A 22,053-nucleotide genomic window follows, 5' to 3' on the forward strand; every position below is an offset into this window, starting at 1 on the left:
TTTGTGAGCCTGGACAGGGCTAATTGAATAGTTGTTCACAGCAGGTTCCACTTTCATCATTTACAACCCGAAGAAGAGGCAATAACAATCTAACAGATCAGTCTGAAATCTGGGAATCTCGATATGCTGGGTTCCTGCCTTTGATTTTTTAAAGAATTTTAACTTTAATGTTGAATTTTTGTTGACTATCTGGCACTTCACATAATAGGCTTATTAACATAATTGAAACCCTTGGAATTAAAGGAGCATTGGCAGCATGTATACAAAATCTGCAAAAGGACAGAAAGTAGAGAGTAGTGGTGAACTTTGTTTTACAGACTGGATACAAGTATGCAGTGGTGAGTCCAGTTGATAATATTAGCACCACTGCCCTTTTTATTTAGTCTTGAATATACAAGATATAATTTTGAAGTTTGCAGATGACAGGAAACTCTAAATATATTAAACAGTGAGGAATGCTAACAGACTTCAGGAGGACATAGACTGGTGCAAAAGGTGGATACAAGGCAGCTGAAATTTTACAGAGAAGTGTGAAGTGACGCATTTTGTTGGAAAGAATGAGTAGAGGCAATATGAACTAAATGGTACAATTTTAAAGGTGGTGCCGGAGCAGGAATCTTTAAAGATGGCAGAACAAGTTGAGAAAGCCGTTAAAAAAAGCATGCAGGATGCTTGGCTTTATAAACAGAAGTGTACAAAAGAAAAGTTATGCTAAATCTTTATAAATCATTGGTTAGGCCACAGGTCGATTGTTTTGTTCAGTTCTGGGCACTACACTTAAGGGAGAATGTCAAGGCCTTTGAGAGATGCAGAAGTGATTTACTAGAATTGAACCAGGGATGTGGGACTTCAGTTATTTGGAAAGACTAGAGAAGCTGAGATTTTTCAGCGTAGAGAGGAGGAGTTTTTGATGTAACTGTTCTAAATCATGAAGACTTTGGATGGAGTAAATAGGGAACAGGGTTGGTAACTAGGGCACATAGATTTAATGTAAATGGCTGAAGAACCAGAGTGGCCGACCAGGAGGATTTTTTTTGTTGCGGTCATTATGATCTGGAATGAACTGCCTGAAAGGGCATTGGTGGTAGACTCAATAATAACTTTCAAAAAGGAATTAGGTAAGTATTTGAAAGAAAATAAATGCAGGGTTGTGGGGAGAGGGCAGGGGAGTGGAACTAATTGGATAGCTCTTTCAACGGGTCAGCACAAACATGATGGGCCAGGTTATCTCTTTCTGTGCAGTCTAATTCTATGATTCTATAAGCCACAATGATTCCCAATGTCCTAATGGATAAAGTTCTGTGCATAAAGCCTCAGATCAGTGCTAAACTAACAGATTTCAGACAGGACAATAGTTCATAAAAGACAATTGGCCTCAGTACATCTGTGTTAGGGAAAGGTCAGCTCTGCCTAGATTCCCACTTTTGATCATAGGCAAATAGATTAGATTTGTGCATTAAATAGAAGATAATTTTTGTTAGTATATCCAAGGTTTGAAAGCCCTGCTAAGTGCAATTTAAACAGCACTGTATTTTATATATTACAAATAGTGTTACCCTCCTCTGTAATGCTTTTCAGGGTGTAGTATAGTGGTTAGTCATAATTTCAAAGCACCATCTGTAGGAATCAAATTACAGTGACGTAGGAAGCAATTCAATGGCTCAGTGATTCTGAATATGACACAGCTGCTGGGGGACTGAACTTCAGCCATTTTACATCAGCACAATAATTCGCATTGTACTCAGAGAACAATGCACCTGCTGAAACCCCTATTTAGAACTAAGATAAATGTTAATTTATCTGGTGTAAGTTTTACTCTTGATTAATAAGGATTTATTTTAGATCTTGATCTGATTCTTTTTAATGTTCAAACCTGCAACCTTTATTATTTATAGTAACAATTATTAATCCTTTTCTCGATTTCTAAATTGGCTTTCATCTGTTAAAGTTGTTGTGAGTCTAAAACATAATGTACAAGCATTTAATTCATATACTAATTACTTTTGAATCAAATGAGCAAGGTTCATGATAATCAAAGATCTTGGCTGGGATTTCCCAGCCCCGCTATGGTGTGACCCACTGTGGGGAATGTGGCGGACAAGCCAGAAGTCTATTGACATTCGTTGGGACTAGAAGATCCTGGCAGCAAGTGGAGCCAGAAAATCCCGACCATAGTGTATTCTGTCTATCTTTCATTTATTTAATATTTTAGTGATTACCGTATAAAGATCTTACTTTACTCCATTAGAATAACAATGTATCCACACCAACACTAGCTTACATCTATCAAAAAAATGTCCCAAATCACTTCAAAAGAGATATTAGGAGGGGCAACTAAACACTTAGGGCAGAATTTTCTGCCTGCCAGGCGGGCGATGGAGGAGCGAGCGCGGATCTGCCCAGCGTGAATTGCGGATCCCGAGGACAGCAGGAGCGGACGGGCGGCAGCAGGTCTGCAATGACCACTGGGTCCAATGGCGACCTGGCGGCCTGTTTTGAAAAGTTGCTGCAGCCTTTCAAAGGCTGTGAATCATGGCCAGTGGAAGGGCTCCCCAGAGTACTGCTGGTAAGCAGGCCAGGCAGGAGGGTAGGACAGGAGGGCACTGTACCTCTCGTTTTTCTGATGATTGCCTTGCTGCCCTCCTTGAGGAGGTGGCAACACGGCAAGAAGTGCTCGTACCCCTAGGATGGGAGGAGGAGGCCCTGCCACATGACCAAACGTGCCTGGGAGGAGGTGGCAGAGGTGGTGAACTCCTGTGACGTGGTGCAGTGCACCTGGATCCAATGCCGTAAGCGCGTCAATGACCTGTTGCACTCTGGAAGGGTGAGTACCACGTTGCCCCCCCGACCCCCCTGCCGAGTGTGCGGGAGCATCTGGGGGAGATACATGAGGCTAAGCTTGGCTTGGTGTCCATGGCGGAGGAGTCTACGCAGAAGCAATGAGCCATATTCCGAGCGTCATGTGTCTTCCATGGAGAGAGTGGTGACTCTCATGGATAGGCTCCTCCAGGAGACCCATCAGGGCTTCCTGGGGTTGCGCTCGGACCAGCCAGCCCTCACATTGGCATTGACCTCAGCTGGTCAGTGCCAATGTGGGAGATGGCCTTGGCACCAAATTTCCCAACTCGGTGCCCATCCATCCCTAGTGAGCAGGGAGGTTGGAAGCGACCTCATGTCGGCGCAGCAGCTGCCTGTCATCTCTGTGGGCTCCTCTCAGGGTGCTCCGGATGAGGGTGGCAGCTCCTCTGCCCCTGTGCCAGTGATCATTACATCCGATGAGGCTGCGACGACTGGGGAGATGCCAGCTGTGGAACTGGCAGCTCCCTCCCAGACAAGGCCAGCATAGGCTCCAAGGGCCAGAGGACGACCGCCAAGGTCATCGAGGCCAACAGGACAGCAGAGTGAGCAGGGGCAGCAGCGAGGGGGCAGCACCAAGAGTAGCACCCAAAAACGTAAATATAAGGCACCTTAGCAACATCACGTGTTTATCACTGGTGCTTTTTGTGTTGGCCCGCAATGAGGTCTTTGAGTTGGTGTGATTTTTAACACCTTTGTCATTTTATTTTCCTGAGTTCCTGTGGTTGTAATATTAAATTCAGACTTGTCACTATGGCTGAGGGTGCCTCTTTTCTTCTGCAGGTGAATGGTTTCCAAAGATGTTATGAGTGATTTGTGGGACAGTCAGCTTTATTAACAAAGCTCTCAGTTAATGTTCCTATCCAGATAGATTTTGCACTTAGGTATCAAGTATGGAGCCTGCAGCACAGGCTTTTGTTGGAGGTCCATATGTGGTTTGCTAACTGATTAAAGCCTCCCAGGTGTCCCTGCCTCCCTGGAGTATGCCTGGGTCAGTGTCTACCCCCTTGGCATTTCCCTGTGTGTGCTCATCTTTGGACTCACTGCTGGACTCATCGTGTGCAGCCACAGCCAATGTGTCTACGTCTTCATCATGCACAGCATCCCCCCCTTTCCAGCGCAAGATTGTAGAGAGTGCAGCGTGCAACCACTATCACTGACACACAATCTGGGGGGTACTGGAGTGTACCCCCTGAGCGGTCCAGACATCAGAAATGCATCTTGAGAAGATCAATGGCTCTTTCCACCACAGCCCTTGTGGAGGCATGGCTCCTATTGTACCACCGCTCATCTCCTGTTCTTGGATGGCGGAGAGGCATCATGAGCCACCATCTGAGGGGATAGCCCTTGTCACCCAGCAGCCATCCATCCAGCCGGGCTGGAGCACTGAAGAGCCTTGACACCAGGGAGTGTCTGAGGATGTAGGTGTCATGGAAGCTGCCTGGGTACCTTGCACAGACCTGTAGAATCAACATCCTGTGATCACACACTATCTGCAAGTTCATGGAGTGGAAGCCCTTCCTATTGACGAAGGCCCCAGGCTCACCTGCCGGCACCTTGATAGCCACATGTGTGCAGTCTATAGCACCCTGGACACGGGGGAAGCCAGCAATGGCTGCGAAGCCTCTGGCTTGCTGTGTCTGGCTTGCCTGGTCCCAACGGTATTGGATGAAGGTCAATGCATGCCTGATCAGGGCGTCTGTAAACTGCTTGACACTAGTGTGGACAGCTGATTGGGAGACACCGCAAAAATCACTCACTGACCCCTGGGAGGAGCCAGAGGCATAGATGTTGAGGACAGTTGTGACCTTTGGAGCCACTGGCATGGGGTGTCCATCCACACAGTTCGCGGAGATCTCAGGCCCAATCATCTGACAGATGGAGTTGACTGACTCCCTTGAGAGACTGAGCCTCCTTTGGCACTGCACCTCAGACATATTGAGGTAGCTGGTTCGCCACCTGTATACCCTGGCAGCAGGATAGTGGCGTCTTCTGCGACACCTTCCGCCTTGGACTACCTCTTGGCCCTGTGCCCCTTATGCCTGCGCCTGTCCTCCCAAAGGTGGCTCCCTGGAAGCTGAATGTACACTCGTGGCCTCCTCCTCCTTCTAGCCCTCCCTTCCTCCTCAGAGGAGGTGCCTCCAGTGGAGATTTCAGCTCCCATTCCCAGGCTAAGAGAAGACTTCCTGAAACCTGCAGGCCCAAAAAAGATTCCTCACTGCAGAGCGCTGACCTGGAGGTTGAGAGTCCAGAGCAAGCAGCTGGTCTTGAAATGTTGCAGATCACACAGGCAAGTATTAGAAACTTTGAAATATCAATATTTGACAGAGCACACTTGCGACCCCATTGAGTCCTCTTATCCTGCCCGTGGATGAGGTTTATACAAATGTGTTCTACCCGCCTGCCCGTGGCACCCATGCACCGACCCGAAGATCACACGGGCGCCAAAAAATTGCCATTGATTGTGCCTCAAGGGCCTTAAGTGGCCTGCTAATTCATGGCGGGCCGCATCGGATATCATCACAGGCCCGCCCAACGAAATATTGTGATGGCATGTGGTGACATCAGGATGCTCGCCTGACATCACTGCACGTCACTTTATGTGTGGGCATGCGGGGCCTGCCCCCACAAACCAATGGGAAAATTCTGGCCTTAGTTAAAGAAATGGATTTAAGTAAGGATCTTAATGGAAGAGAGTGAAGTGAAGGAGTACAGCAGTTTAGACAGGAATATCCAGTGTGTGGGCCAAAGAGACTAAATGGACGGCCACCAGTGGTTGTGTGAAGAAGCTGGATACACAAGATACCAGACACAATGCAATGTGTTTTCAGGAGGGGTTTTGTGATGGCACTGGAAAATGTTATATGGATAGGGAGGAGCAAAGCAATGAAAGGATTTAAGCATGAGGATGAACATTTTACATTTGAAATATTTGGGTGCAGTAAGTTAATTTAGATCTGTGAGAAGGGGGTAATGGGCAAGTGGGATATGGTAAAAAATATAATATGGATAGGAGGGTTTCAAATAATTAGAAGTCTATGATGGGTAGAAGGTGGGAGGGAGGCTGACCAGCAAAGCATTAGAATAGTCAATTAGGAGTGACTCCAGTCATTGAAGGTAAGCATGCAGGCGCAGCAGGCAGTAAAGAAGGCAAATTGTATGTTGGCCTTCATAGCCAAAGGTTTCGAGTACAGGAACAGGGATGTCTTGCTGCAATTGTACAGGACCTTAGTGAGACCACACCTGGAATATTGTGTGCAGTTTTGGTCTCCTTATCTGAGGAAGGATGTTCTTGCTATAGAGGGAGCACAGCGAAGGTTTACCCAACTGATTCCTGGGATGGTGGGACTGACATATGTGGAGAGATTGAGTTGATTAGGATTATATTCGCTGGAGTTCAGAAGAATGAGGGGGGATCTTATAGAAACCTATAAAATTCTAACAGGACTAGACAGGGTAGATGTTCCTGATGGTGGGGGAGTCCAGAACCAGGGGTCACAGTCTGAGGATATGGGGTAGACCATTTAGGACTGAGATGAGGAGAAATTTCTTCACCCAGAGATCGGTGAGCCTGTGGAATTCATTACCACGGAAAGTAGTTGAGACCAAAACATTGAATGCTTTCAAGAGGGAGTTAGATATAGCTCTTAGGGCGAAAGGGATCAAAGGGTATGGGGAGAAAGCAGGAGCAGGCTGTTGAGTTGGATGATCAGCCATGAGCATAATGAATGGCGGAGCAGGCTCGAAGAGCTGAATGGCCTACTTCCTGCTCCTAGTTTCTATATTTTCATGTTTCTATGACTCAAATTACAGCAATAAAAGGAATGAATGAGGGTTTCAGCAGAAGATGGGTTGCATTAGACGGCAAATTCAAATGATATTACAGAGGTGGAAGGTTGGCTTTGTGATGGAGATGAGATAGGAAGCTGCCCTCAGGGTCAAATATAACCAAGGTTATGGATGCATGTAAAGTAACATACAAAACAATAAACATGCCTTCGACAGGGCTCTCATTAAATTAAACATTTAGTATGTGTTGAATATTATAGAAAAGTTTATTAAAACTGTAACCTTAATTATGCACTAAATATCTAAAGGAAATAAACTCAGGAATTTAAAACAGCTCTTGCTTTTCTAGGCCTTAGTATACAGTGTTGCAACATATCCATGCTTTGTGTCATTATTAATAAAGTATGCCACCATCATTTTTATACCATTGAATAATTCTGGCTAAATGCGCTGAGAACCACCCCCTCTGTCCTTGCTGTCAATTCTTTGCATCCCTCTCCCTATGATCCCCCACACATTACTTACCTGTGGTGATCCTAGGACTCTGATGCCTAATCTTCTGGCAGCAGCCACAGCGTCCACATTGGGCGCTGCTGAGCACAAGAGCTGCCAGCTCTCAGTCAGTGAGATCTCCTCCCACATCTCCCAGTGTCTTGATTCCAGTGCAAGTCCTGCCTCTGACCTCGCCACTGCCTGATTGGCTTGTGGTTCGGCGAGCGAAACCCCCAACCCCTCAACAAGATTCTGCCCTCTGTCCAGAAAACCAATTTCAACTCTTGTGTCCAGATGCGAAAACTGCCACTAGATTTTCTGCAGGTTTCGGTTACAGAGCATAGGGGCCAGGTTTTGTGCAGATTTTAGTACGACCATCTGCCCCCAATTAAGGCACTGTATTTCACCTTAAATGAAAGGAGAGAGTTTTAAAATGTAACCATCTTGTAACTCTCAAATATTTATATCAATATGTAGTGCAAATTGCTGCCCAATATTCCTATTTATATAAAATGTTCCAGAGACAGTATAATGCTAATTTCTGATGGATCTCAGTGATAATGCATTTGCCTGAAAGGGAAGCAATTGGAAATAGGTTTAAATTTTAAATTTTATGTACATTGGGAACAAATACATAAAAGCTTGGCATTTAATGGATTGGCAAATACATTTTTTTTCCATAATTGGTCATCAATAGAATTTGATCTATTTGGTATGAAAGTTGATCAAAAGTAATTTAAATTACTTTATAAAAATTTAAGGAAACAGGTAACTTTTACCTATTTTTCAGTTCCTAATAGAGGTAACAGTCGTGATTTGATCTGTCGAACTTGGGGCCAGTACAACTATGAAACATTTGATGGACTTTACTATTACTACCCTGGAAACTGCACATACACACTAGTGAGGGAGTGTGAGCAAAGTCAGCAGAGCTTCTCAATTCAGGTAAGAGGTTGAGATTAAAGGTAGCACACTTTAAATTAATATCACAGCAGTCTTTTTTCATTCACTGTCTGGATGTGGTGACACTGGCATAGACACATTTTTATTTCCCATCCTTTAATTCCTATGAGAAGGTGGTGGGACTCCTCCTTGAACAGTTGCAGTCCTGTGCTGATTGTGCTGCACAATAGTAAAGATTTATAGGATTTTAATCTAGAAATGATGAAGGACTATGTCTGAGTCAGAATTGCATGTGACTTTGAGAAAACTTGAGTTAGTGCATTCCCATTGTGCGGCTGCACTTGAACTTTTTCATGGTCGAGCTGCACAGCTGGGAAGTACTATCAAAGGAAGCTTAGTGTGTTGTGCAGTGCACTCAGTAGCTAGTGAGTATTGAAGTCACTATGCACCAATGATGAAAGATGTATATAGTGCCATTTTCTCTATGGTGAAAAACCTCTTGAATATTGTTGCACTGCACCCATCCCACTGAGTGGTAAGTATTCTATCACACTTTGAATTGAGCCAATTAGATGCTGGGAAGTCTTAGAGTAGTGAGGAAGTGTGACAATCATCAGAGTATCCTAATTTCTGCCCTATTTTTGTAACCAAGTTGTTGAAATACTTGGTCCTATTAAGCTTCTGGTCACTGGTATCCTGTATTAGAGTCTGTCTATCTGTGTGTTTGTCATGTCTGCTTCTCTGTCTCTCTCCCTCCACCATGCCATAATATATTTCTCTCTTGCCCTGCTATACAGTGGTTCCTGGGAATTTTAGTTTAACAAATTAGATCTCTTAATTATGGCATTTTCTTTATAGTGGGTGGTTACATTGTGCTTCTGTATGTGCTTGCCTCCACCCACAAAAATACAAGACCCAAGTTGCAAACAAAAAGAAAAGATTCTATGTAACAGCAATACCTCATTATACATAAAATATGAGACTCATGTACCAAAAAGGGAATCACTATTCACACCAAAACTGCAAACTAAAACCTAAAAGCTCAAACACCTTCCTACTACACCCATTCTGCTCCTCTTTTGAAGCCTGAAAACTTGGAAGTCCCCAGGCCTGGAAGATTGGAAAAGGCTGCTCTCAGATCAATGGATTTTCATTGATCAGATAACATTATTTTCTTCAGCTATCCTTTATTTTCTTCACTTCAATTCATACTTGTGTATCCATTGGGCTGGAAGACATAATTTTTCCAGATCAAGCTAAGACTTTTCCTCTCCTCCCAAACATGCTGACTCCTTGCTGGAGTATAGTCCCATGATTGTTGGTCATCCTCTAGTATCTTGTTCAGGTGCCATTATTTATCTGTGAGTTGTAAGCCTTGAAGGTGGGTCTGAGCAGGCCATTAGGCTAGATTCAGGCTATTGTAAGGAAGTCTGGTTCTGTCCTTATCTGAGGTTACCGCACCCACACTTTCCTGTATAAACATCAGGAACAGGAATCCTGGCCGCTAATCTCTAAAGTACCAAGGCAATTTACATTGCGTCTTTCGCCTGCCACCTGAGCTAAGATCGATGTGTTTAGCATAAATTGAGATTGAAACTCATTTTCATATCTTTATGATGCAGCTACCCATTGGATTAACTGGGAGCTCGTTTTAATTATTTTAAATATACTGACATTTTCTAACATAAGACGGTTTTTTTTATCTACATCTGTTCACAGTCCCCATCCTCTGATAATCATTTTATTGTATGGATATCAAACAACTGTTTATTATTGCACTTGATATTTGACACATGATTTTGGGGCCTCATAGATCCTATGTCTGAACTTGCATTTGGAATTGGTTTTACACTATTTGCTTTTGCCAATGAATCTGGTGAGCAACAGCACAAAGCCCATTTGTATCATATTTTACAGTAATCAATCTAATTTTGATCCAGCCAACAGAATTTCTATCAGTTAGGGAAATTTATAGAGCCATATAATTAATTTTCATTGAGGCAGAGCCAATGCTGAGATATTTAACCATTGTTATTATGAATTGGTTACATACATAGGGCTGAAGTTTACGTGCCCCCAGCAGGTGTGTTTTCATGGGGGAGGGGAATATGTAAAATAAGGTAGGGGCCCAGCCTGCTACTTTCCCTCCCACCCCCAAGTTCACTCCCATAATACCGGGGGGGTGGGGGGGGGGGGGGGGCTGCCAATTTTGGCACCCACCCGCCATATTTAAATTAATAATCAAGGGTCAGTTAGGCTTATTATCAAGTCAATTGACCCTGATAATATACTGCCCACACCCAAAACAGCCGCCAGGCCAGAGCAGGCAGGATGATTTTTTCACTGAAATGTTTAAGGGATGGGAAGTGGGGGGTAGTGTGTTGTTCCTCAGGGACTGCCCTTTACTGATTTCGGGGCAGCCCCACCCCCACAAAGGTTGAACATTCCCTTCTTTCCTACCCACTTCCTCCCTAAACCCACCCCCTTTTCCTCCGCCCCACTTCCTAACCAACCCAAAAGCTCCCAGTCAAGACCCCAGACTTAGCCGCTCTGAAGATCCATGGGACTTGGTCTTCTCACTTTGCAATGCTGGCAGCGGCCACTGATGCCTTCCTGGTGCTGCTAGGACTGATGGAGTTGCTGGCTAATCCAATTAGCCAGCAGCTCCAGAGGGTGGCACTTCCTCCCCAGTGAGGGGCGGAAGTCCCACTCAGCCCTCGTTAATTCACCTGCAGCACTTTACGGCTGCTGGGTGGGTTGACATGGAGCATGTCAGCTCCACGCTGGTGCTGTTTCTGGTGGCAAGGTGGGGGAGATGCTGTGTTGCCTGTGCCCCCACCGTATTATTCTGCCTATGAGAACAATAAGCTGAATTGCAGGAAGGATCTTAATGTGCCAATTTTTGATTAAGTGTCAACTGTTGCTTACAATCCATGTGTACTCTGAAATAGCAGAGTGGAAAGCTATGGAGCAGAGTTTTGCCGTCGGTGAGCAGGGGGCAGGGTCTACTCGCCGACACGTAAAATAATGTGGGATGATGTCGGGCGGAACCCCCAACGTCATCCCACACCATTTAAGTTTTCAGGAAGGTGGGGGCACAGCAAAATCAGCGGCGGGCCCACCGACATGTCAATGGCCAATGGAGGCTATTGACAGGATCAATTAAATAATTAAAGGACCTCCCCGTCCAACCTTAAGGTTGGTGGGCAGGCCAGGAGCCCCGGCAGCAAATAGAAAAAACATGAAACTTCACTGCTTGTTTGTCGCTACAACCACACCAACCCCCTCCACCTCTCTGTCTCTCTATCTCTCCGCCCCCCACACACACACCTTAAACCAGCTTATATTTCAGCTCTTTCCTGGACTCGAACTCAAGTTCTGTCGAAGGGTCATGAGGACTCGAAACGTCAACTCTTTTCTTCTCCGCCGATGCTGCCAGACCTGCTGAGTTTTTCCAGGTAATTCTGTTTTTGTTTTGGATTTCCAGCATCCGCAGTTTTTTTGTTTTTATTACTTTTGAAACTTCATCCACCAGCGGGATGAGGTTTCATGCAGTGTTTTTAAAAGTTTAATAAAGTTATAGTGTAAATTATGAACATGTCCCATCTTTTTCAAAATGGAAGCGATCTCCCTGAGGCTGCACTTCGCCTCAGGGAGATGTGCGCTCTTTCCTGCGCATGTGCGAAAGAGCTCACTCTCGCTTTTGGGGAATCCCCCCCCGCCGCCCACACAGGAAGCGCACAGCGGTTCCCACTGGACATCATGCTGGGCGGGCCTTAATTGGCCTGCCCACGTAAACTGGTGGTGCGGCCCACTTCTCCAGCGGGGATCGGCTCCCCACCTGCCGGAGATTAGGTCGGGCCCGCCCTCCTGACAGGCAGAAAATTCTGCCCATGTTCTCAAAGGGAAAATTTAGTTAACAGCAAATTTGTTGTTTAAAGGCTGCAATTAATCCTAAGGGTTTTTTTTATCATTCACAATTTTCATTTGTCCTTTGAAACATTGCATAAAGGTCAAATAAAACTTCTCTGAGTTTATAATTGCCATCAGATTTTAAAAACGAATAAATAAATAAAATTGTTCCTGCAACCTTGCTTCTCGCGGCTGCACAGACTCACTTCAATTCACCAGAGCAGGCCGCGCCACAAGATACCATTGCACGGCATGCTTCAATGATATGTACATGACATCTACACACAAATTTCTCCTCCTGAGATTCTTGGATAGAGTAGTTAAACACGGCAAATACAAATCAATTTTGCTTAATGAAACCTTTTGATATTGGCTGATCAAAATGAGCGATAAAATTGAATTAAACTGAAATTGCTTGAGATTTCCTTTCTTATTTTCAATAGGAGCTATTCCATAAATCATTGTCAATAAGTATTTGACACAGCATTTCACACATGATGTTAAATAGCTAGGAAATGTATATCAAAATAGTGTCATTAGATTAATGAAAATAAGAGAGATTTATCAATGTTATCAACAGTCAGTGGTTTTGAAACACACTCCTATATATCAGGCTCATTCATTATAATTAAACAACATTTAAATGGTTAGTTGAAATAATCTGGATGAATAGAAATGAACACTCCCCACTTTTGTGCTGACTGGCAAAAGACTGTTGTTGCATATAGGTCATGTTCACGGACAATCTTACATTCATCGACTGTTGACTACCTGACAAATACATCCTTGTTCATAAAGATATTGTCTATCAGCATGACAGGTGCATTTAATAGACTTTTGTGATTATGCCCTTTAGAGCAATGACCAGCTGATTGAATAGAAGGTATTTTTGTGTTCTGGAATGATCTTCATTATGGAGTTACTAGACTGAGACTGATAGAACTTCATTTATTTGAGATATTTAATCCATAGTCTGTAAGGGAGAAAAAAAATCATCTCCTTTCTCATGGTTGGATTTATACTTAGGTTTCCAGAGGAAGTGAAGGGTGACCACTATGTGTAATTTTGCTGCAGTACTGTTAAATTAAGATTATTTCTAAATCTATGTCTTTGATCTGTGTATATCATATTTCCTGTTCTGCAGGTACACAATGACCCAACATGTCAATCTTCTCCATATTCTTGTCAGCGATCGGTCAGTTTATTCTTTACATATGAAGGGGAAATTATTCTACAAAGCTATGAAGTCATCCACCATGGGCAAAGGTAATTATTTTTTCTCCGATAAATGTCAGATCTTTCTGGCTAATTAAGGTTGTGGCAAAAAAAACTTGTGCTGGCGATTTATTTAGATAGAAATACTTATTTCAATTACAATCTAATATCAATCTCAATAATCACTGAATCATTTGGACTGCAACGCATATTAAGGTGACTATCTCAACATAATCTAAAGTTGCTTTTTATAAACAGGTTTTTCTGTACCATAATTCTAAATACATTAGGCATGTCAAACTGTAAAGTGTTAAGAGGGATTCAGTGATATAGGCAAAAATGGAGCTGGATTTTTCATTCCCGTGATCCTTTATGTAGGTGGCAAAGATGTTTGACTTCAATAAATTCAGCTTAGTATAATAATTTGAATGTGTTCTTTGCATGTTTTCTACAAACCCAAGAAGTAAAATAAATGTTAGGAGATAAAGAACCATGACACTATTAATTTTCAAAGGACTGCTGCTGTAATATAGCTGGTTGCTTTTGCTGCTTTGAAGAGAATTTACGAAGATTGGCAAGGGCATGTGGGCAGTGTTGCCCTCTTGATGACAGTTTGGATGTTTTGCTAGAGGATGTGCAGCTGAGAAATGTAGACATATTTTGGTTGGAGCCTCAATGTAGAGCAAACATGGCAAGAAGTGGTTCATTGAATGATTGCCACCTCCCATGTTCATAGGTTGTGGGAACAATTGAGAAAGCAATTCCCAGGCTTGAAGAAGAGTGCCAAGGTAAGTGTGTCCACAGCTTGGCATCTCAAATTGCCTGTGCCTATAGAATGCATGCCACAGTTAACTGCATGTTGGACATCAGCATTGGCAAATGAGCAGGAAACAGAAGCATTACTTTTTACAGCTTTCGCACTTGCATTTACATGTCCATAAATTTCTAGCCTAAATGTTCTGACTGGCATTTCAAATGCTTTAAATGCCACAGATAACTGCTGTATTTGTGCCACCTAATCTAAATTCCCCTGAAAATACTTGCGTGCTGTACAATCGTCCACCTTCACAGGGTGGATTATGGACTGACTCTCTATCTGTTCTCCTCAGCGCTAAAAATAAATTACTTAGTGCTGCTTTGTCAGAGCATGCACTGGGGGCTTCCACTTTGGACCCCACCAGCGAACGTGAGGTCAGGATGGGGTCATACCATTTGTATTTTTTCAGTGAGGATTTCTTGTGCACCCATCAAAGGAGAGGCTCAGGAAATATGGCACTGAAAGGTAAGGGTTAGGGAGATGGAGGGTAGTCACTGTCAGTCCTCCATCTGCCAAGAAGCACAGAAAGTTGATAAAATTGTCAATCCAGACAATCACATCCCTAATTTTCAGATTCTTCCAGGCGTGAAGTCAGCTCCTTCTTTAAACTCACTCATTAATGCACAAGTTGATTTGCTCAATGGCAGCAAGCCACTCAATGCGTTATCACTCAATTTCCTGCAAGCATCTCAAGATGACGTACTTGCCTGCAGAGAAGAGCAGGCCACTATGTCCTTTCACAAGCATTCATTACCCTAAGACAGTAGCACTTTTATTATAAACTTGTGTTTATCTTTATAAACATGGATTATTTATAACAGGCTAAGTCTATGCTTGCTATAAATTGTAAAATCATATCACTGTTGTAAAAATGATGTTCTTGATCATGCTGTTTTCCTATTTTCATAATTAAAAAGATCCTTGTCAGATAAAGCTTCTTTTTTGTATCAGTTTACTGAAGTTTGAATTGATGTGACAAATATCATCAATGATGGCTTCAAAACATCTGGTCACATAAAACTTGAATGCTGTGGTAACCTTCATATCCACATAACAGCACTAGAGAAATATAATCAGCAATGCTTCTGCCACATTCTCTGGATTCAAAGGGAGGACAGTCAAACAAATGCTAATGTCCTCTTAAAGCCAGGTTCACAAACATTCAGGCAAAACTCATTAAAATCAACTTCAACAGGCTAGTCACTGTGTCCATATGGTGGAAAAACATCACCCATCAGGTCCTGTTTTCTCAACTCTGAAATAGCCAACATTCCAGGGCAAAATGCTTCAGAGACATTCTAAAGCTCTCTTTCAAGTATGGTAGCATTGACCTTAATAACTAGGAAGGTCTTGTACCAATTGCTCAGAATGAAAACAAATTGACCATCTAGCTGCATTACGCTTTGAATCCCAATCCTGAGTGATGAGGCAGAGCAATGGCAGACAAGGAAAGAAAAGGAAGCAGATCCTGCACAATGGATCCCACTACCTTGTCTCATGTGCCCAAAGATCTGCGGTCAAGAAGCAGCCTCCTCAGTCACATGAAGACTCATGGCAGACACTCACAACCCAAGTAAATGTCTTCCTCAACTCAAGAGACAGCTGCTGTCACTGATGGCCCAAGGGCAGAGCATGGTAGATAGTCATCTTGGTGGATCTTGTCTGAAGGTCAGCATAATACCATGACAGTCTTCCTCACAAAACATAAACAGATCTTTTAAGTCTTCCCTAAGAAGGCATATTTACATATGAAAACATACTTACTGAAGCAAGACTAGAAGTTTGAGGTATGTTTGCACTTTCATTTGTTCCCTCTGCATGTGCACCTGTTCACCTCCAGATTCATCACTTGTTATTGGAATTCTAATGCTGAATGTTGTAGATGGTGTAAATAAGACAGCAAGGCTGCTGAGAGACAATGTATATGGAGACAGAATCATCAAATACAGAAATATCAGAAGAAATACTAGTAGCAAGTTCTAATATTGTTCACCTGTGTGAAAAAGCACTTTAACTTATCAATTGAGCCTTTAAACATGAAACTTTTAAAGGTCAAAGCAAGAAATTGCAAGCAATGTAGGAAAAATTGTAGATTTTACCTTCTGTTACAGACAGGAAGGGGGTTAATTTAGAACAGCCCTGACAGGCAGCGAAAAATAACTTTAAATTAATTGTTTAAGGGCCTTAATCGATCTCTTAATTGTCAGTGGGCGCACTGCTGACTCTCACCTACACCCGTCGACTGAAATATCATGCGAGTCCATAATGACATCGGGACACTCGCCTGACGTCATCGTGCGCTATTTTATGCCTGATCGGGTTGGGCCTGCCCCCTCCGCGGGACTAAAATCCTGCTCCAAGGGTTAAGATGGTCTGCAATTTTCTTACCATTCCTGTGGCAACCACTTTTCCTTGACTTACCCTCTCAATTGGATGGCCATGATGAAACTTAAGCTTCACCAAATTGGAAATTTTGCACGTGAACTTATGTCCTAACTATTTCATTCCTTCATTCATAGCTATTGTTAAAATTATATAGGATGCTTATGAACATCACTATTTATTCGGAGTCATAAACAAAGTTATATATGCCCTGTTAAGTTAGTGTGATGCTATCACAATAACACAATATTAGTTCTGTTTTAACAAAACTGGGCTATCTATCTTTTAAAAATGTGTAAATTCGAATTTTCCTACTTCTGTTCCCCAGTGTTCAGCTGCCATACATTATTGGAAACCTAAAGTTTGAACAAATAGCTGGATATATACTGGTTCGACATCACCATGGATTTTCTATGGCATGGGATGGTAGCTCAGGAGTCTACATTAAGATGAATGTGGATTATGTTGGAAAAATATGTGGACTATGTGGCAACTTTAATGGAAATATGCATGATGACTTATACACTAGTTATGGTAAGTAATAGAAAATGTTAGATCAAGGAAACATGAATATGGTAATTTGATTTAGCTGTGTACGATATAATCTTGAACAAATCACAGAATCACAGTGCAGAAGAGGCCCTTTGGCCCACTGACTCTGCACTGACGTGAGAAACACCTGACCTACCTACCTAATCCCATTTACCAGCACTTGGCCCATAGCCTTGAATGTTATGATGGGCCAAGTGCTCATCCAGGTACTTGTTAAAGGATGTGAGGCAACCCACCTCCACCACCCTCCCAGGCAGTGCATTCCAGACCGTCATCCCCCCTAAACCTCCTGCCCCTCACCTTGAACTTATGCCCCCTTGTGACTGACCCTTCAAGTAAGGGGAACAGCTGCTCCCTATTCACCTTGTCCATGCCCCTCATAATTTTGTATACCTCGATAAGGTCGCCCCTCAATCTTCTCTGCTCCAATGAAAACAGCCCAAGTCTATTCAATCTCTCTTCATAACTTAAATGTTTCATCCCAGGCAATATCCTGGTGAATCTCCTCTGCACCCCCTCCAATGCAATCACATCCTTCCCATAATGTGGCAACCTGACACAGTACTCCAGCTGTGGCCTCACCAAGATTCTATACAACTCCAACATGACCTCCCTACTTTTGTAATCTATGCCTCAATTGATAAAGGCAAGTGTCCCATATGCCTTTTTCGCCACCCCACAAACATACCCCTCTGCCTTCAGAGATCTATGAACACACAGGCCAAGGTCCCTTTGTTCCTCAGAACTTCCCAGTGCCATGCCGTTCATTGAATACTTCCTTGTCAAATTACTCCTTTTAAAGTGTATCACCTCACACTTTTCAGGGTTAAATTCCATCTGCCACTTATCTGCCCATTTGACCATCCTGTCTATATCTTCCTGTAGCCCAAGACACTCAAACTCACTGTTTACCACCCGGCCAATTTTCGTGTCATCCGAAAACTTACTAATCCTACCCCCCACATAGTCATCTATGCCGTATATAAATGACAAATAATATGGGACCGAGTACAGATAACCGTGGTACGCCACTGGACACTGGCTTCCAGCCACTCAAGCATCCTTCTGTCATCACCCTCTGCCTCCTACAACTAAGCCAATTTTGACTCCACCTTATCAAATTACCCTGTATCCCATGTGCCTTTGCCTTCTTTATAAGTCTCCCATGTGGGACCTTGTCAAAGGCTTTGCTAAAGTCCATATAAACTATATCAACTACACTACCCTCAATCACACACCTGGTCACCTCCTCAAAAACTTCAATCAAATTTGTTAGGCATGACCTCCCTCTGACAAATCCATGCTGACTATCTCTGATCAAACCTTGCCTCTCCAAGTGGAGATAGATAGTCTCTTTCAGAAATTTCTCCAATCATTTCCCTACCACTGATGTGAGACTCACTGGCCTGTAGTTCCCTGGCTTATCTCTACAACCCTTCTTAAATAGCGGAACCACATTAGCTGTTCTCCAGTCCTCTGGCACCTCTTCCGTGGACAGAGAGGAATTAAAAATTTGGGTCAGAGCCCCTGCGATCTCCTCCCTTGCCTCCCTCAGCAGCCTGGGACACAAATCATCCGGACCTGGAGATCTGTCCACTTTTAAGCCTGCCAACACTTCCTATACCTTGTCACTCCCTATATCAATTTGCTTAAGAACCTCACAGTCTCTCTCCCCGAGTTCGATACCTTCACCCTCATTCTCTTGAGTGAAGACAGATCTGAAGTATTCATTCAACACTCTAGCAATGTCCTCTGGCTCCACCCATAGATTTCCCCCTTGGTCCCTTATGGACCCTACTCTTTCCCTGGCTATCCTCTTCCCATTGATATACTTATAGAATATCTTGGGATTTTCCCTGCTTTTACCAGCCAGAGCTTTCTCATATCCCCTCTTTGCTCTCCTAATTGCTTTCTTAAGCTCCACCCTGCACTGTCTGTACTCCACTAATGCCTCTGCTGATTTGCTTCCCTTGTACCTGCTAAAAGCCTCTCTTTTACTTCTCATCGTAACCTGAATATCTCTGGTCATCCATGGTTCTCTGGGCTTGTTACTCCTTCCTATCACCCTAGAGGGAACATGTTGAGCCTGTACCCTCCCCATTTCCTTTATGAACACCCCCTACTGTTCCTCTGTAGGTTTCCCCACAAGTAACTGTTCCCAGTTTACCTTGGCCAGATCCTGCCTTATTTTACTAAAATCCACTCTCCCCCAATCCAAAACAAATGTTAGGTATCTCAACATGGGTACTGATACCTTCCATCCCATGATGTGCAAAGCATGTTTTTTTTTGTGCGCTGTCATTCAAATCTCCTCTGTTGGCATCCAACAAATGCTAAAGTCATTTCTATTGGGTATATCAAAAGTTCCTTATTTAAAAAAAAAACGTGGAGTGGAGAGCTAATTTATCATAGCCCTGTTCCTGACCTGTGCTCTTTTTTACTGCGGCTTCTTATTGGGAGCTCCTGATCGTGCAGTTGTTTCTTTAAACATTTTCTCCGCTATCCTCCTTCACAGAGCAAAAGAAATGCAATGCAGCAAGAAGTAGAGGCTCATCCCATAATTTTAGTTGTGTCATGGCAATGTATAGCATAGAAGTAGCTTTTTCCTCCAGAGAAACTGAGCAGAATATAAGCTGAAGTTTTTAGTTTTTAAAAAGTACACTGGAAGGAATCTTCCATTCTTGGTAGGTGTCTTGCTCACTGACTGAAAAAGTGACGAGGCACTCGCGCTGACTCTGAGGAGGAAGGCCCATCGTATCTTCTGCCCCTCAGGCAGTTAAGTTGACAGCAGCGGGCCTTCATCCAGACTGAGGACTCTGGAAGACAACCCCTTGCCCACCAAGAGCTGCTGGCTAATCAAAGGTGGGCAACTCTTGCACACAGCTGTGCCACGGAGCAGGCATTGGCTGCTGCCAGAACAATATCGCCCGCAGTCCCAGGATCGTGGAGCGACCCAAGAAGAAGGTAAGTGCAGATGGGGGTGCTGATGGAGTGGGGGCTCTGGGAGGAGGGGGCCCATGGGGGTTGTCAGCAACCACCTTCCTGCCCATGTCCTTGTCCTCAATCATGCATTAGTGTAGATCAGTGGCCCCCTATTCCAGCTGACATGCAGTCTGTACAGTTTTACCAGTTATGCAGGCTGCATGTCGGCAGGCTTGCCTGGAGCTGAGAAGCTTGCATTGGAGGTGGGAAGAGGCCCTTAAGTGGTCATTAATTGGCCACATATGGGACTCAAGTGGAGGGGGGGTGGCGGGAAGGTCTACCACCTAGATCTTATTTCCAATGGAGGCAAGAAGGCGTCGCGTATTGGTCCTGAAGCCAACCCGCTGACTTCCCAGGCTCACCCACCTCCTTCTTCGCTTCCTACCGGGAGAAGAAGATTCCAGCCACTATTGATGTGCAATATCTGAGGGACTGTGATTACATTTCCCATGTTTCACTTCTTCAGTTATTTTTCTTCCATTATGAATAATAGGACTAATAAATAACAATGATATGAAGGGACAAAGTTTTGCTACAGTTGTACAAAGCCCTGGTTAAACTAATGCACTGTTCCATACACTGCACCTTAGAAGTGATGTATTGGCCTTGGAAGCACTGCAGAGTACACTTAGTTTAACACACTGTGGCATTTCCCCCATACCCAAAATCTGTAAACCTGAGGTCATCCAAAACTCTGTTGCCCGTCTCTTAACTCACACAAAGCCCTGCTCACCATTACTCAAGCAATGTCTCAACTCTAAAATTCTTATCCTTGTTTTTAAAGCTCTCAGTGGCTTTGACTCCTCCCTATCTTTGCAATTTCTTCCAGCTCTATGACCCTTCAAGTTATCTCTGCACTCCTCTAATACTGACTTTCTGAGCATCTCCAATTTTAATTGTTCCATTAATGGCAGCTGTGTCTACTGCGGTCAAGGTCCTAAACTCTGGAAATCTTTCCCTAAACCTCTGCATCTCTCTACCTCTCCTTCCTCCTTTAACTTATCTCTTTGACTAGACTTTTGGTTATCTGCTGTAAAATCTCCTTGTGTGTCACAGTGTCAAATTTTGTTTAATAGTGACCCCCTGTCAAGTGTCTTGAAACATTTCACTACACTACAGGCACTATGTAAATGCAAGTTGTTATTATGTCTCTTTGTCCTAGACTCTTGCACCAGTGGAAAGGGTTTCTCTCAATCTATCGTATCAATTTCTTACAAAATCCTAAAAACCTCAATCAAAATGCCCCCTAACCTTCTATTCAAGTAACATAAACCCAGTTTATATAATCTCTCCTCCTAATCTAACCTTTGGAGCCTTGGTAACAGTCTGGCGAACGTTTGCTTCACTTTTTCCAAGACTAATATCTACTTTCTAAAGTGTGGTTCCCAGAACTAACATTTGACTGTCTAAGTCTTTGTATAGCTGTAGCAAAACCTTCTCCCCTTTCCATTCCAGCTCTCTAGTTATAAAGGTTAGAATTCGATTAGCCTTGATAACAATTTTTTGTACCTCTTGCATTTTAGTAATGTGTGTTTGGACCCCCAAATCCCTTTGTTTACCACTGTTCCTAGCTTTTCACGGGTAAATCAGAAGCCCACCTGCCATTTTGAAATGAATAAGAACGAGCTTGTTAACAACTCAATTGACTGCAATTTTTCATTGCCCACTGCATTTTTCGAGAGTTGGATGTGAAATCCTTTGTGAGTATTTTACGCAGCTATGATGAGGTGGCACAAAGGTGGAAGAAACTCACCTGCATTAATGTAGCAGCAGATTCTGCTGAGGAAGGTGGCAACATCTGTATATTTTTTAACCCATTTTTTAAACTTTTTGGAGCTTGCCATAACAAATAAAAAAAGATTGAGAGAATGGGGATCCTTAAATTGGTAGCTATGACTAACTTCCTGTTAATGGTATAAACCCACCCCTTCACATGACATCCCTGCATAGTCTCCCAATTGGGAGTGGAGCCCCCTTTTGCACTTCCCATTGGACTGCCACTAGCTGGCCATCCGATGATGCTTGATTCAATGAGCTGAGACAGTGGGGGCATGAGCGAGTAGACCGCTCTCTTTCCATTCTGCCTCCCTTACCCTGCCGAGGAACATGAAATCCATCCCACAATGTGGCAGGTACGCAGCCAGAATTTATGA

The 22,053-nt window shown here is 43.5% G+C and overlaps 1 protein-coding gene across 1 annotated transcript in view; it reads left to right on the forward strand.

Moving 5' to 3' along the window:
- Positions 1-22,053, forward strand: part of otog (otogelin) — a 346,092-nt gene that overhangs the window by 31,412 nt on the left and 292,627 nt on the right. Inside the window, exons 6-8 of the mRNA XM_041196645.1 lie at positions 7,906-8,082; positions 13,097-13,218; positions 16,695-16,900. Of these exons, the coding sequence (XP_041052579.1) occupies positions 7,906-8,082; positions 13,097-13,218; positions 16,695-16,900 (505 nt within the window). The remainder of the gene's footprint in view (positions 1-7,905; positions 8,083-13,096; positions 13,219-16,694; positions 16,901-22,053) is intronic.

This window comes from Carcharodon carcharias, chromosome 10 (genome assembly GCF_017639515.1).
Source record: "Carcharodon carcharias isolate sCarCar2 chromosome 10, sCarCar2.pri, whole genome shotgun sequence".
In the NCBI taxonomy this organism is placed as follows: Eukaryota; Metazoa; Chordata; class Chondrichthyes; order Lamniformes; family Lamnidae; genus Carcharodon; species Carcharodon carcharias.